The sequence below is a fragment of the Motacilla alba genome, chromosome 8, assembly GCF_015832195.1.
Source record: "Motacilla alba alba isolate MOTALB_02 chromosome 8, Motacilla_alba_V1.0_pri, whole genome shotgun sequence".
Classification (NCBI taxonomy): Eukaryota; Metazoa; Chordata; class Aves; order Passeriformes; family Motacillidae; genus Motacilla; species Motacilla alba.
In genome coordinates this window covers 16,438,865-16,455,223 of record NC_052023.1, presented here as the reverse complement: position 1 = coordinate 16,455,223, position 16,359 = coordinate 16,438,865, and the positions used below count along the sequence as shown (strand labels likewise).

The 16,359-nt window shown below is 37.3% G+C and overlaps 1 protein-coding gene across 1 annotated transcript in view; it reads right to left on the bottom strand.

Moving 5' to 3' along the window:
* Positions 1 to 16,359, bottom strand: part of BTBD8 (BTB domain containing 8) — a 38,072-nt gene that overhangs the window by 8,829 nt on the left and 12,884 nt on the right. The window contains exons 7-17 of the mRNA XM_038144359.1: positions 16,075 to 16,171; positions 15,371 to 15,459; positions 15,069 to 15,171; positions 10,815 to 10,997; positions 9,897 to 10,034; positions 8,746 to 8,875; positions 6,168 to 6,229; positions 4,835 to 5,468; positions 4,442 to 4,532; positions 3,733 to 3,872; positions 343 to 2,673 (exon numbers count right to left, since the gene is read on the bottom strand). Coding sequence (XP_038000287.1) covers positions 343 to 2,673; positions 3,733 to 3,872; positions 4,442 to 4,532; positions 4,835 to 5,468; positions 6,168 to 6,229; positions 8,746 to 8,875; positions 9,897 to 10,034; positions 10,815 to 10,997; positions 15,069 to 15,171; positions 15,371 to 15,459; positions 16,075 to 16,171 — 3,998 coding nt within the window. The remainder of the gene's footprint in view (positions 1 to 342; positions 2,674 to 3,732; positions 3,873 to 4,441; positions 4,533 to 4,834; positions 5,469 to 6,167; positions 6,230 to 8,745; positions 8,876 to 9,896; positions 10,035 to 10,814; positions 10,998 to 15,068; positions 15,172 to 15,370; positions 15,460 to 16,074; positions 16,172 to 16,359) is intronic.

Sequence of the window (16,359 nt, the reverse complement as noted above, 5' to 3'; positions counted from 1 at the left end):
TGTCAAGCAGACAAAACAAATACTAAGATTCCATCAAAAGCTGATGCTGTCAATGTTAGATTGGATCAAAAATAACTGAAGTACAGACAACTGCATCCAATCTTTCTTTTAGCGTTACAGGAAATCTCTTTTCTTGTAGTCAAGTTTCTCATTGAACAGCAGGGTATTGACGGATATTTCAAACAGACAAGCATTCTCTACCCAAGTGAAATACTTAAAAATATTTAAATACTGTTTCAGCCAAAATTACTTCAGTTCAGTATTCAATCCCAGACAAATTGCCAAAGCTTTCCCTATTAATTTGGTTTTGAATGACTGAATGTTTCTATTTCTGTACATTACCTGGAAGTAAATCAGTATTAGCGCATTCAGTAGTTGCTGGTTGACTGTCTCTCACTTGACTTTCCTGAGTCAGCATCTGATTCTTACTGGCTTCTACAGGTTTTGCAGAGCTGCTCTTTTGCACATCAGAATTAGTTTCTCTCTGCTGAAGATCCAGATGACATGGTCTTTCTTGAGATTTTGCATCATTGTCCAAGTATTTATTGCACTGGTGAAATTCACTAGCCACCTCATTCTTCATATTTTCTTGCTGGTTTTCTCCTGGGTATGGACTATCTGCTGAATACACCTTCTCTGGGCAGTTTTGTTCAGTCATTGAAGCGCCTTGATTCTCCTTTCCTGGGATTTCAGTACCGTGAAGATGCAGGACAGAACTTCCACTTTTATCCGATCTATTGTCTCTATCCTTTTGCTGTTTGCCATCCAGGAATCCCTCCTCAGTTTCCAGTGAGTATCTTGAATAAAATGTAGTTCCATGGTGCTCTTGAGAAACACTGTCAAATACTTCAGAAGGAGTAAGAGACTCTATAGAGTGCTGACGGGAAGTGTGAGTTTCCACTTTATCATCGGCTCCCAATTCTTCACATTCATCTACTGAAAGTAAAACAGATCGTTTGAAATTTTTAGTTTTAGAAAACTCCTGACTTGCAGTATCATTTTCTGTTGCATCCTCAAAAGCTAAATTATCAATTCCTTCGAACTGTTGAGTAGGAACATTTGATGGAGGAAGGTTTTCTGCAACGTTCTCTGCTTCAGATCTGTCATCTTCTGTTTCATCAGCAGAAGAAGAAACTTGGTCTGCTTCCTGAGTAAACTGAGCATTACCAAAAGTAGAACTTTTGCTTTCTCTAGTTGTGGTCCGTGAACTCTCTTGATGGGACCAAATTTTTCGTGGAATTTCATCATCACTTGTTGAATTAACACGAAAGAGATCAGAACCCTCTTTTTTCATTTTCACTTCTATTCTTAGGCTGCTATCATAAATTTTTAATTCCTCAGGTGTACTTGTGTCACTGCTGCTTCTTCCAAGAAAATCATGACATAACATAGTACTGCATTTAGAAATCCCTCTTTCATTGGATCCCTCATCATCCTGAGAGCCTCCAGCATCATAATCTTCTGATCTTGGTTTTATATCATCAGAGGATGTGGTTGCACTGCCAGTATCTGATTCAGGGCTCTCTTTTGGATCTACAGCACCAGTACTCCAATGGTCCACAAAGGGAATTTCTGCATTTTCATGGTTTTCTGGCATTTCCATAGGCTCTATAAGCTCTGTGTAATTAGGTGAATATTTTTCTGTTATTTGTTCAGTGGAACATTCTGAAGCATCGTCTAAATCTGTTGTAACTGATTTATATTCAGTCAAGGCTGATGTATCACACAGTTCATCGACTGTAAGAAATCCTTCCACATGGATCTGAGAAGATGATGTCTCATCTTCTTTATTGGTTACTTGGGAAAAGCTTGACAAAGCACCTGCACCATAGTTATGACCTGTTTCAGAGTTCGTTTTATCCCTCTGTTCATTACAGACATTTGCTGCTTTTGAATCTTTCATCAGTTCTCCTAAAACAATAGCCTTTTGATTGGTTTCCTTGGAAAAGTCTGAATATCCATCATTGGAAGACTTGGCATGATAGTGAAATTCAGCTGTATTATCATCTTTCTCTGGACCTTCACTCTTTATAATTCCAGTCTGATCTCCACAGATTTGTCTTGTTTCCGTGTCATTTTGTATTGACACATTCAGTTTATAAATAGTTTCTTCTGCAATTTGAGGAGAAGAAGATTCGGATTGTATTTTGTATTGCACAGTTTCAGAAGAATCTGGTAATTTCTGTTTATTGGATTGACAGGACTCCAGCAATTTATTGTCACTGCTACTTTCTGTGGCAGGTTTTAAAGATTCATTTGCAGAATAGCATTCATTATTGTCATGCAGCTGACCTGCCACAGCATCAGCCGTGTTTTTCTCAGGTTTCTGTCCTGAACCTCTGTGCTCAGAGGTGTGCATATTCTTCTGGACAACAGGAGAATCACTCCTTGAATGCTTTTGGGCAGAGGACTGAGATTTTAATACAGCTGTTTTCTGTTTCGGGTCTTTACTATTCGTAATCTCAGCATTCTTTGATGGAGCCAGAGTCTTAGGTGTTATTTTTGAAGTGGCTTTTGTTACAGGTGTTTGTGATTGTTTAATACTCTTCTTCTTAGCTGAAGGATGTTTTTCTGGCAGTGTTGTCTGAACCAGGTTTTGTAATACATTTTTTTCTTCATTATGTTTTGGAGACATTCCTGATTTCAGTGAATTTGGTGATTCCCCCTGAGGTCCTAACAAACAGTAAAAAAGACTATAAACGTTGTATGTGCCAGTCACAGTATATTCACCAATTTTGTGTTAATGTTTGTTTATTTTAAGAAACAAGTTACTCAACTTTCAATGTAACTAAGGGATTTAAGGCTTGTTAAATAATTAAGATTTGAAATTACAAATAGTAGACAAAAATATCGTCTTGGCACCTTTAAAGCAGTTCATAGAATATATATACAGGAATCACTTCAGCCTGTAACTGAAGCAGTCGTCCCTAAAGTAGAAAGCAGCATCTCTCTAATAATGCCTACAAACACTACAAAGCAGCTTAGCACAGGAAGTAATGAGTACTGTATTCAATTTATATTGTAGAGGAAATGAACAGAGGCAGAAAATAATTACATTAGTTATAATGTGATTAGAATACCAGAGTTAATGTCCCTGCTCAGTCAGAAAATACTGCAAGATCTTTAATGACCACAAATTGACAGAACCTGTGTCTTCTATATCACAGTGCATTTAAGATAATAAAACTTGAATATTGGAGCTCCATCCTTAACACCTTGTATCCTTCTAAACCAGTGTTTAGTGTGTGCCATTTCCTACCCCTGCTATCAGTAGCTGTTGAAATTGAGTATCTGTTTGAAGCCAGTATCAGCCCCAAACAAATAGCACTACTGAGAGGGGGAGATAGGAAAACACCTAATTGGGGAGGCATAAAGCAGTCTGCAGTCCAGATCTTTGAGGCTCATTACAGATGCTCGACCTACAGAATTTCTGTTGAGCTCAGTCATGGTTCCAAATGCAGAAGTGCAGGGGATCAGCAAATGGAAGACTCTGCAATGCAGATTAAACAGGCAGAAGAAAACACCGACTGGCAGTGAAGACCGTCTTTTAAGTATTTTGAAGTTGACACATTAATTTGCATTTTACAGTTTAGGATTGTCACCAAAAGTGAAATATGGAAAAAACCCAGAATTCTCCAGAAGATTTTTCCAAATATTTGTGCAAAAAACCAAACAAACCTCAAAGCTTTGCATAATAGTGGCAGATCATTTAACTGCTGTATGAAACTTTACCTTGGTTCTTGGGAGAATTGGTAGGTGTGTTTTGAGTCTTTTGCTGTGCTGCAGAACTCATACTCACATTCCCTTTTTTCTTCAGAACAGCTTGTACATTTTGATCATTACACCCTTTTCCTGTTGGTTTTTTTGTCAGACTGCAAAGAAATCATTACATCCATTATTTCCAGGCTTAGATCTAGCAACGTTTTATTATATTTAAACAGGAAATACAAGTGTTTTAATGTGCACACATATATAAACATTGAAAATGCAACCTAAAAAGTAAACTTTTTGAAAATAAAAATGAAATATATACCTATATTTTAAATTTATATACAAACATGTATATATAGTGATCCATTTCACAATGTCACTTCAGCTGTCTCCTCCTGTCCAGTTAATCTAAACTATTCCAGAAGTGGTAAGTTTACAACACCTTGTGTAGTCATTAACTGTTCCAGTATGCAGAATTCTGAATGACCTACAACAATTTAAAAATTTTAACATGCAAGAGTCCAACACAAAAGCCAAACCAATTTTATCTTTACAGCACTATTGCCAACAGCTAACTCAAATTGTTTCGCGAATGACATCCTACAGACAACCATTCTGAGAGTAAAAAGAATATCTAATGGTAGGCTTAATAGTTCACCTGGAACCTTTCTTCCCCAACTCATACGCTCATGCACACATCTATGAAGCAGCATACTGCTTTGTAACATACCTGCTTGTTGTGGCATTAGCCTCAAGCTCAGTCTTTTTTTTTTTTGTGGTGACTCCATTTGATCCCTTCACAGATACCTTTGTTTTCACTACTGTAGAGTAAATTCAAAGTTAATTACAGAGGGAAATGCACTGCATGTAAGTACCAAAAAAAATCTAATATATGAAGATCAGTTATTGAGAAGACCATACGTGCTAAAGGTGTAAAATGTTTACTGTTTTAGATGGCTATTAATTGACCACAAACTCAGTTTATACTCATTTACAGGGCAAGAATGTGATTCTTATCAATTTATAGTAGATTGTCTTAAAGCTTCCCTGGCTGGTTTTCAGTGTATGACCAGCCTGAGACCAATCAGAAGAGGATTTGAAAGAAAGAATTATAAAAAATTACCAGTCTGTTTCTTCCCTTCCTCTACCGATTTATCCTCTTTGGGTTCCTCTGTCTGTTCGCCCGCAGTCTGGATATCCATGTTTGCATTTGCTGACTTGCTGGAAGTTGCTGCCACAGTCACCAAGGAGGGAGATTCCTTCCCTGTGGTTTTTTTCAATGGCTTTGTTTTGTTCTGCATGCTTGAGGTTACTGTCAGCACTTTAGGTCTGGCACCTGCAACTTTTCCTTCATGGTTCCTTAGTCCTTTGCTGCTTCCTGAATTTTTTTGTCCACTTGCAGATGATGTCTTTTCTATATCTTGCTTGGTAAGCATGCTTTCAGCCTTCACATTTCCATTATTTTCTATTTTTGTCTTGATAACAGCTCTAGCCTTTGGCAAAGCAGCTTTTTCCCCAGGTTTTGAATCCTTAGTAATCTTGGAAACTAATTTTTTGCCATCTTTCCCCTTTACATCCTCATGCTTTGAAGTCTTATTGACAGTGTTTCTATTGGTGGATGCATGTCCAGATGCTCCTAATCCATCAGATTTCATTTTATCCTGATTAGTGGAAGAATCTCCCCAGCAATCTTTCTTGCCGTGTTCTGCCCAGGAAGTATTCCTTATACCAACAGATGCAGTAGTAGTTTTATTTAGCTAGGAAAAAAAATGGCATCAGAAAAAAAGACCCAAACAAAACATACTTGTAATGTATGATTTTACAGGATGATTTTAACATGATGAGACAGTTTATCCACATAGAAATGTCAATATTGATTCTCTCAGGTAAAGAGGAACTCAAACATGGAGAATTAAGTGCATGAAAGGGAATCTTTGTGATACCAGTGTCATTGCAATGTATGCAAGACTGTCAAATCATGTGAAACCCATACTGGTTTTTTACAAATTAATAACGTAGTTTTGAGTTGAGTTTCAGTAGAAGAGTTGTTGAGGGCACTAATAAATATTTTTCAGAGCAGGGAGTGTAACAGATTCAGTGTTGTGGTGGCTTGTAATAATAGCAGAGATTCATTAGCTCAGTAGCAAACCATTTGCTCTGGGAAACAGATGAGTTTCATTATGTAGCAAGAGAGGAATGTGAGGTTCTGAACACAAATTCCTGCCTTTTATTTGAGCTTATCTGTTTGAAAATGTCGCAGAACACAGTCTAAGTTCCTAAGATGTTTCCAGTAGTCATTACTGATTCTGCAGAAACAGTTTACAAGAAAATACAGATTTTTCAAAAACAAGTTCAAATAAGCAAGATGGAAAATATGTATCAATTTAAACAAATAATGAAAATAGTTTTGTTTCCAATTATCTGAATGTTTTAAACGTTTGGATATAAATGTTTACCTGAGAACTGGTGAATACAGGTTTTTTGCCAAGTCTTCGGTCATCACCCTTGTCAAATGCAGCTGTAAAAGGAACAAGCAGTTTCTTCACTGTTCGGCAGGAAAGAAGGGGGACAGAAATCAAGCCAGCCTACTCAGCTAAGACCACGTGAAATCAGAAAGCACTTATTTGGGTCCTGATTTACTCTAGAAAGGCTAATTTTGGTGACATGGTAAATGTTAAGTGGAAATACATGGCTTTATGTTTGGAACAAAAAATGTGGGATCTACAATGACATCACATGGCCATAAGCAAATTACTTAACTCTTCTGTTTCCCCATGTCCATAGTAAGACTTTTGTTTATTCAAGCTCAATTCATGTATAGCTAGCAGTGCACTGAGACCTTTACAAGTGTACAAAATTTACAAAAAGATACCTTCAGATTTAGAGTACTAACGGCTTTTAAGTGTATCATTAATTATAAGGTATTTATTTATACTATATAAAGAAAAGACTCATTACATTAAAGTAAATGATATTAGTTTTCAAAATTGGCAAAGCCAAAATACCTAAATGTACACACTAAGGTCATAGTGCCTCTATAGATAGCATGCAGCATAATGTCATGAGAATTATCCCTGTGATTGTCATGTGGAGTTTTCAGGCAGTGAATGCCTTTTTTTTTCATCTGATGTACTCTGGGAGGAAAGCAGTTTTCAACAAAGCTTTTGAATCAATTGCACTTGTAGAACACAAAAGGGATATTTATAGACACTGTACAGACCCAGAATCGATAGGTTTCATTTATGTCTGTATTCATATTTCAACTGGAAAAAAGAACTTGTAAAAAAATATATTAAAAAATGTAGGCATTCAGTGCCTCATGGTCTGAGGTACTATACATGGAAACATTTTTTGTATGTATAATACAAGAATTCTGCTGAATTCTTGCTAAAGATACTAAAAATAATTTTTACATAAGTCTCTAAAAATCACACAAAAGGTATGCTGAAAATGGCACCCCAGGGATCTAATCCTTTTTCTAGCAATGACTCTGCATATTAATACATACCAATATATTAAGACAAAATCCTTATAAACTTGTGCCTAAGAAAACACAAGACAGGCTGTAAATGAAAAAAACCACAATAGCATCTTTCTTATTTTGGCATTTTTCCTCCTCTGTTATAGCCTTATAAATCTATATAGGCTACATTTCTAGGAGAAAAGCCACCACCAGAAATCTTTAAGATGAAAGTTGATCTAAATGGATTCCATCTGAAGATTAAAATTTGTCTAGCAATACTGTAGGATTGCTTTGCCTGTAATTAAAACCAGACAATTCATGCAAACATTTCAGCCTTTTTATATGTAAAATGTATGCAACTTTATTCAGAATTTAACCTAAAAGAAAACAAAACAATTTTTGGCAATATGGAGTTCGGAAAATTAAGACACACCTTGATTTTAAATATTTTTTTCTATTGAAAGCACTAGTGTAAAGTAGCCAAAACATCGTTCACAATAGGGACACGAGCATCTTAAAAGTAAACCACTCCAAATGAGAACAATCCACCCTTTTTTCTAAAGGCAACTCCTCTGCTTCTGAAGGATTTTATAATCAAGAAGAAATCCTATCCCTGTTCTACAGAGTAGTATGAGATATTACTTGACTACATTCCTAACTCATGCTTAGAATGATTGTCACTGCATCTTTCAGCACGTAATTGTAGAATAAAATTTGCATCTACCTCTAGGTATATAATTATGAAATTGCTACTAATGTCTTTAAGGTTATAAAAACGTTCCCATCTCTTTTGAATCAAAAGTGGTTTGAATTCAGAGCAGTATTTAACATTCTTTTCTTTTACAACACTGTACTGTCAAAGCTAATATTAAACCAGAACCTGAACTCCATCATCAGTTCCACATCCTCAGAACACTCGTGTACTTCAAAACAAAGGAGCATTCAGAACAAAAACTCCTTTTTGCTGGAAGTGCTGTCTGCTAAAATGTTGAGAGCACACCATGCAGCTCCTTAGGGGCTCTCTGCAGCAGCACACACAAGATCACAATGCCAGCCAGCCGAGCAGCCCAGCTAGCTGCATTTGCTCCCAGTGCACAGGACGAGCATTATGCAAGAGACGAGCAATATTTATACATCATGGAGAAAACGATAAAGAACAGAAATGGAGTTCAGGGAATGGATAATCTGCTTTGGGCAAATTTAATTCATCCACAGCTCTTATCTCCTTAAAAAATGAGGCAGATCAGGTTTTTAATCCTACTGCAGTGTTTTCAGTAATTTAGAGTAGCTGTAAATAAGAATAGAATCCATCTACTTGATGGTGGATGGGTTCTATCATATATACTCCTAAAAAGAAAAGCAGGGAAGACTCTTCACAGAAAATGACTTACTGCTTCCCATGTTTGAAACTACCTAAGCATGCTATCATGCTTCTATTCTAAAACACCACTTCAAAACACAAAGCAGCACAAATTTTGCTTTAATTTGTATCAGCCTCCACAATTCCATTTGCATTGTATCCACTAAACAGATTGCTAAAAAATTCTAATGCCGTTTGATGCCAGACATACCTGCTTGTATTTTCTGTTGATGGTCTGGCCTCATCAGCTTCCAGCCTTCTGTGTGACGAACAGCATAAAAAGACTGAACCAGGAAGACCCAGAGCTTATCACGCAGCGCCTGGATCTTGCACGTAAAACCCTGTGTTCAAGTAACAAATCAGCAGCTGGCGAGGGGCATATTGTCATAGCAACCAGTCATTATTCCTTTCAGAATCTACTTACTCCCTAAGCTAGATCAATGATGTCATCACTTATATTTTATAACGGTCTGGTAGATGGAGATGCTGTTTTTGAAGGATTATTGCTTACCACAGTGATTTTTTTCTATAGTTTAAAACCTACAAATTACAGCACTAGTAAACACTACATGGCTCTCGTTGCTCTTTTTTTCCTTTTCTTTTTTTTTAAATGAACCCCATAATAGCTCTTGACTGTCAGCTGTGTCACAAGAAGGTCAAATACCCCTGGGAAAAATAATGTATTTGATTAAATTTTCATTGCTTTGACCAAGTAAATCTATAATAGCACCAGATTGCAGTAATTAATGTTTCATTTATTTTTTATTCTTTGTCCTACTATTTATGATTTTTTCCCAGAATTAGTCAACCACAGTTTAAATGTCATTATTTAGATTGTGTGAATATACACGGTATGTTACACACATGGAGCCTGACACCTCCACCCAATCCAAAAAACACACACTGGATTAAGTGTCAGTCCTTGCTTTAGAGGACAGCTTAAAACAAAAGCAAATGTACGTATGACCTTCACAAAAAGGGTGGGAAATATTTAGGGAGGAAGAGAATAAACTCTCTTCCCCTGTAAGTTTTAGACAATGCAACATTTTGCTAAGTTTTTCTCTTATCACATATTTAAAGTGATAGTAAAGATCAATTGGGCAGCATTGCCCATAGGACTTACACTTTCAGTAAAACACAGGAATTTTTTTATTGCCAGGATAGGGTTTCTCTTTAAAATAAACAAATGCCTACGATTTCTGTACTTCCAAAAGGACCTTGGATTTATGCAGATGCTTTTCTGTCTGACCCCAGTTGCATGACTGAGCCATCTGAGCTCACACCACATCATCTGATTTGAACCATGGCATGAAACTGTACCAGAACAGTTTTTCTACAAGCACTGCATATTTTAGAACCTACCATCTCCTTCACATTTTCGGAGTCCAGCAACATATCCACTGCTACAAGAAGAAAGCAGCTATTTTCATTATTAATGCTCTTTTCAATTGCTTTGAAAATTAGTTCTAGGAGGTCAGGTTTGCTGCTCATTGCCTGTGCCTGAGGAAACAACAAAAGGCAGTCGTTTAAAACAAAAGCGTGTACTTTGTATGCAAAAGCATTACCGAGCAGACAGGATCTGCTATCAAGCTGTGCAGGAGGTATTCCAAAGCTGAGCATCTTCTTTTGTATCCATTCCACAACCCCACCCCTCTCCAGGCCTCTAGCAAATTATCCTGAGGCCTCGCTTGGTAACAGAAATTTTAGGAACAAGAACACTGTGATGAATTTTCAGCCCCATGCAACTCTGGATCCAAAGGCAAATTGTTTTAACATTTCCCCCTTTATTTTTTTCACTGCTCTGTACATATTAAAAAACATATTTTACAGGAGAAATGAACCGACGGGGTGGCTAGGTACGTTCTCACCAGAACCTGCAGCATTGCCACATTTGTGCAACTGAGGACAACAATCAGCAGAAGTTTGAGCACACTGCTCATAATCTTGTAAATGCGGGCTGTTTTTCCAGGGGCCTGAAAGCCTTTTTGAAGCAACACAGTAATTGTCCCTCTAAAGCAATTGGAACTTTTGCTTAACTGAAGCACATAACCTGAATGCAGTATTAGCACTGTGTATCGAAGCTTTACATGCTTGAAAAGAAACCTGAAAAAACCCACCCCCCAAAACTCTTAGCTTTGGTGTTTTTTTTCTTTTTCTCCATAGAATTGTAATTCAAAGCAAAAGCTGAGACTATTTTGGCAATTCAGCAGCCCGATCTTTCAAAAATGTGTTATAATTCAATTTATTTGGAAGCATATAATAACTTGAGAGCACTTTTACCTGCAACAAAACAGAGAAGCCTTCGCTTTGTACTACGTGTAGGAAGTTTGCAACAATAAAGGTTACACATTCCTCGTGTAGCCGTGATGCCAAGGCCACAGCTGTCTCTGTCCATTTCACTCGGGGCAGGCTATCGATCAGCCGGTCACTCTCCATCAGACGGAAAGCAGCATTCTTGTGGTTCTTGAAACAGAAACAGAAATTAGCCTGTTGCCAAGCAATTACCTAAAGAATTGCTGATTGTAAAATAGCATCTTCAGTTACTGAGCTTTTACACAGGGATCCAATCATGTCATTATTTCCCTTATTTAAATAATTTTTTGGGCTATAATTCTTAATATTATATGTGCCTTTGAAACTAAAGCAGAAATAGAACTCTCTACTGGTTCAGTTTTGCCTGAAGTTAGGTAGTAAAGTTTTAAAGTTTTCAATAGCTTTTACTATATTTTTCAACTGCGTCACTAAATACTGCATTCCTGAAGAAAAAAAGGCAAAGGTTTGCTGGAGAAGCTGAGTAGAGAAAAAGATCATAGGTCACTGAAAGATGTAATAAATTCTTGAATAAAACTGCTAAGTTGAGGTTTTAGGTAAGTGTGGATGGCCTAGCATTCCAGATACAGAAAAAAACTTTTCCTAATTATGAATCCTTTTGCTTTATTTAGAGGAGTCAGACAACAAATATTTGTCTTCCCAGATGGAGTTTTTAACTGAACTTACCCTCTTTGTTGTCTAAAGTTTCTCGAAGAAAAGTAACTGTTACATTTCTAGTTACATTTCAAACATGCAAACAGATTTGCTAATATTTATTATCCGGGTCTGTGTCTTTGGTTCTTTCATGCATTGCATCGGCACAGTACCTGAGGGCAACTTCTACTGGCTAACAGGGTTACTTGAAAAGAACTTGGAATTTATGGTTATCCACATTAGAATGGCCTGAAAGCTCTATTCAGTGTGACCTAGCAGGACACTGATAAATTATGCAGTAACACTAGAAAAAGCAAAAATTCAGATAAATATTTGACACAAAAACCCTTACTGCACATTCAGATCACAATCACATTTTTCCTATGCAAGTTAGCAGGGAGTACCTTCTTTGTGCATATTGTAGTTAGAAGATATAATCTGACCATCCATTGTTAAAATAAATTAATTTTTTTTACTCATCTCTGGGCAAACTGTTTGCTTCTCTGCAGATCATGTAAATTAAGAATTACATATATGCTCATGGTTTGATTTTGCTCCCACTGGACTCAATTACAAGCTTTTTGAATTGTCTCAAATTCAACCCCTGCTCACAAGGCAATAAGCATTTCCTCCCATTAGACACTTCCAGTGAAATATAAAATGCCTTCATAGACTTTTAATTAAATCAGCACTTTGTAGAAGTGGTTCTAACTGAATTTTACTTCTCTTATTGTACTTTTTTCCTAACCATTTTAAAGTGGAGTCCACTTAGCTGAAAATCCAGTAATTTTCTTGCATGAAGTTGAGACATCAGGGATAGGCACCCATAAAGCACCTGGACAGTGCTTTAAATGATACTCCCATTTTAATGTTTCTGTGTTCATCATTGTGGTTTCCCAGGGATTTTCCCATCAACAATCTCCTTTTCTTTGCACCTGTTTTTTTCCTCTAAAGGGCTGTCACATTAACTAGGTTTTACATTTCCAGCATCAGTAAATTAAAGGATCAGCAGAGTTATACTGTTTAACTGGGTGCAAATGTTTAAAGTTTTACAGAAGAGAACTCTAGCAGCAGAGAAAAGGGACTGTAAATCATACAGTAGCGCCTGCAAAAGTAATGTCAGACCTTCTTCTTTTCTCAAACAGGCTTAGAGCATTTTGCAGATTGTGAAAAACTCCCTTGGGAATTTCACAAGTTTTTTGAATGAGTGTCTTAAATGCTGAAAGGAATGCTCACCAGAACCATTCCCTGGGCAGAAGAGGCTTATCCTTTGTCATTTAATTTTGTAACTAACTCTAGATGCTTTCAATACTTCAGTCCATAAAATACCAGTGAATCTTGCAAAAACACAATTTTTAAATCATTAATATGGGAACTAAAACCCACGTTAGTCCAAACTGCAAAAACCTTCCAGTGAAGCTGGGTATACAGAGGGGGCAGTACCAAGTACCACAGTGCCAGGGCTGTTCTGCAAATGCTGGCAAGGCAGCACATGTATTTGAACACAAACTGCAACCACAGCATCTTTACTGACTAGAATAAGCATAGGGGAAGGAAGGCCTGAACATTTACCTTTCAGCTGTCCCAGTAATGTTGCACAAGGGCCTAGAGAAGAACCTAGAACTGTGTCTACATATTCTTACAGCTACAGTACACACCTGAGGTAGTTTGGAGCTGGGGTGGGTAGTGGTTTAACTGTGAACAGCTGTAGATCAGAATGAACTGACCTGTATCTGAAAATGTTACTTACAACTTCTCAAATTTTATACAATGTATGATAAACATTGCTATGTGTATATTCTAGGAGCAGCTCAGTATGCTGATATAATATAGTGGCAGAACACCCAGCATCTTGAGATACTAGACATACTCTTGAGGTATTATAGCTGCCATCTTTATTCTGTTAGGTTTATGCATTGTGGTAGAACTGTTCAGGTTTTATAACTGTGGATATTCTCAAGCTTCTCTTGATCACAGAACCACACCTGAGCTGGAAGGATACCCTCACAGATCATAACTCCAACTCCTGGCCCAGCACAGCACCATCCCCCAGAGTCACACCCTGTGCCTGAGAGCATTGTCCAAACACTTCTGGAGCTCTGCCAGGCTGGTGCTGTGACCACTGCTCTGGAGAGCCTGTCTCAGTGCCCAACCACCCTCTGGGGGAAGAACCTTTACCTAATATCCGACCAAAAGGCACCCAGCTCTGCAATCTGTCATTTTTTAGGCTTTCACCTGAATATGCACTTGCAGCTGCTACTCCTAGCTGACCTGCTGGCCTCAGCACTTAAAGTACTTCATCACAGAAATCCTGAAAAAAGCCAGTCCCAAGAAGGCTTCACTGTCCTTTCAGCAAGGGGTAGTTCTTGGCCAGAACCATTCAAGAGTGCAACTCTTGAACCAGGGCTATGTTTGACAGTGCGTGGCCACACCAGAGCTATTTAGTTTGGGTAACACAGTAGCACAGACACAGGGACAAAGACTTCAGCATGAGATATATGTCACATATTTAGTTGTTAGGTTGTGTGCTAGAACCAAAATCATGCTGTGAATGTTACCTAAGCTAGCAAGATTACATTTTGTCTGTGACAATCCACATTACAGTTACACACATAGACAGTCATGTTTGGCAGCAGCTCTACCTTTATTTCAGAGTTACCTTTAGATTTACCTTTATTTCTACATACTTTTCATATATCTGTTACAATTCAGTGTATTTACAGGCTGAGTACTTGACCAAATTTCTGTTAACAGGTCTAGTTCAAATCAGTTACCTTAAGTCAGCTCTAAGCATAGTTTTATACCAAAATTCCATTAGAAAATACTTCAATTTAGGCAGGTCTAAATTGGAACAATGTGAGTGCTACAAAAGATGAAAGCTGAGCTTTGGGGGGACCAGTGTAGTACTGTTATCTGAGAAGTAAAAGATATGGATACTATACTGCTACTTTATTTTTGTAAAGTCAGCCTGCCTGTAAACAAATAGCTTGTGATCCCTGACAGGCAGTGACCACCTGAGGTCTGAAAAAAATGGATTAAAAAAAAAAAATTTCCAAATTAGAATACAGGCAAAGATGAAAAGGCAACCACAAATGATGTAAGCCACCACGTGACACAGAAACTGATGCAGTGATTTCCTGCTTCTCACTATCCAACTACATCATCAGAGAATGACAGGATTGCCTGGGTTGAAAGAGACCTTACAGGTCCTCTAATCCCAGCCTCCCTGCTGTAGGCAGGGACACTTTCCACTAGACCAGGTTTCTCAGAGCCCCATCCAATCTGGCCTTGAACACTTCCATAATGTTGCATTATGATGTCACACTTGCGTTTCATAAAAATATTTTCTATTATTATGGTGGATGTCACTAGACTGTGTGTCATGAAGCATAACAATGACATTTCACATCAAAATAGTTTTTAAAATTGTTATTTTAATTGGAACTTTTACATGGTATAAATGTACTACAGATTCAAGAAACTGTATTTATTATCTCTTAAATTACATTGTACAGCTAAATAAGGAAAAAATTCACATTGCTCTATTTTTCTACAAAGCACACTACTTACCAAAGAGTTAATCAACATAACAAGACAATTGTTCTGAAGTTCAGTAGGTAAATTGGCAAAGCTTTTCTCTGAAAAACATCTTGCAAAATGTTTTCCTACCCATCTGTTGAAAAGAGAGCCATTCTTAGGTAAGGAAGATGAAAAATGTTCTACCTTCACTTGTTAGCATAAGTGATATCTCTAAAGTATTGTGAAGAAAAAACATTTAAAATGTAGACATTTCATGTGCCAAAATAAACCCTATCTTGCAAAATAAAATAATTTCAACAGAAAGCGGATAAAAACAATTTTATTTTACTTACTTCATGCAAGCAGCATATAGGTTTTCCACTCCCAATGAATGAGCAATAGCCATGCATTCTAGTACAGGTTGCTGTTTGCCAGGAACAGGCTAGAGTTGTTAGAAAATTATCACAGTTATTGTAAATTTGATTTACAGAAACCATACAGAAATACAAAATCTTCAGTTCAAAGATTCAGAAGGAATGTTGGCTGCCATGGCATTGAAGTTTGTTTGCCTTTATGTAGTCATCTATTTCCACATGTCAGTGAAGCAGGATTCAGCCTCATGAGCCTAATGTGTGGAAATGCTTAATTCTAAGCAGGTGTTTGTTTCTAAACCAATTTTAATTGAACAGACTTTTTTTCTGAATATATGCCCATGAAACAAGATATGCAAATACAGAGCATTTTCACATGCCCACCAAGAACAGGTACATTTACAATAGCACATATTAAACTACACCGAGTGTAATTTAGTACATTGAATTAATCATGTGGAATACTGCTTTTAATCAGCTGGGGTTTCCAAGTGTCTATAAATAGGTGATGATATCACAGGCCTTACTCCCACGATCTATCCCAGATTCACACCTGAGAACAGGGACTGTTGACTTCAGCCAGCACCCTGGTCATGTAGTTCTTTCATATCTTGTCACTATGATTTAGTGTTAAGCAATAGATTTGAAATTCTCAGGCTCACCAAGTTGCATGAGAAGTGACATACCTTTTGGAAAAAATGGCAGTAATCTCTTTTCAAAATGTAGATAGCGACTTCTTTTAGTCCGTCCAGCCCATACATGTCCGCAATGCCCAACATGTGACTGAAGAGAAAGCAGTAGTGACAGGAATCAAAAATCCTTGTGATATAAGCATTTTCCTTACAGGACAATTTACATGCTACCTCTACCTCTTGGTTCAGTCAGAACTTACTGCAGAAAGAGACTGATAACCAAGGGTGACACCTGCCAAAGAATCATCTTCAAAGCAGAAACATATTGACCTAATAATA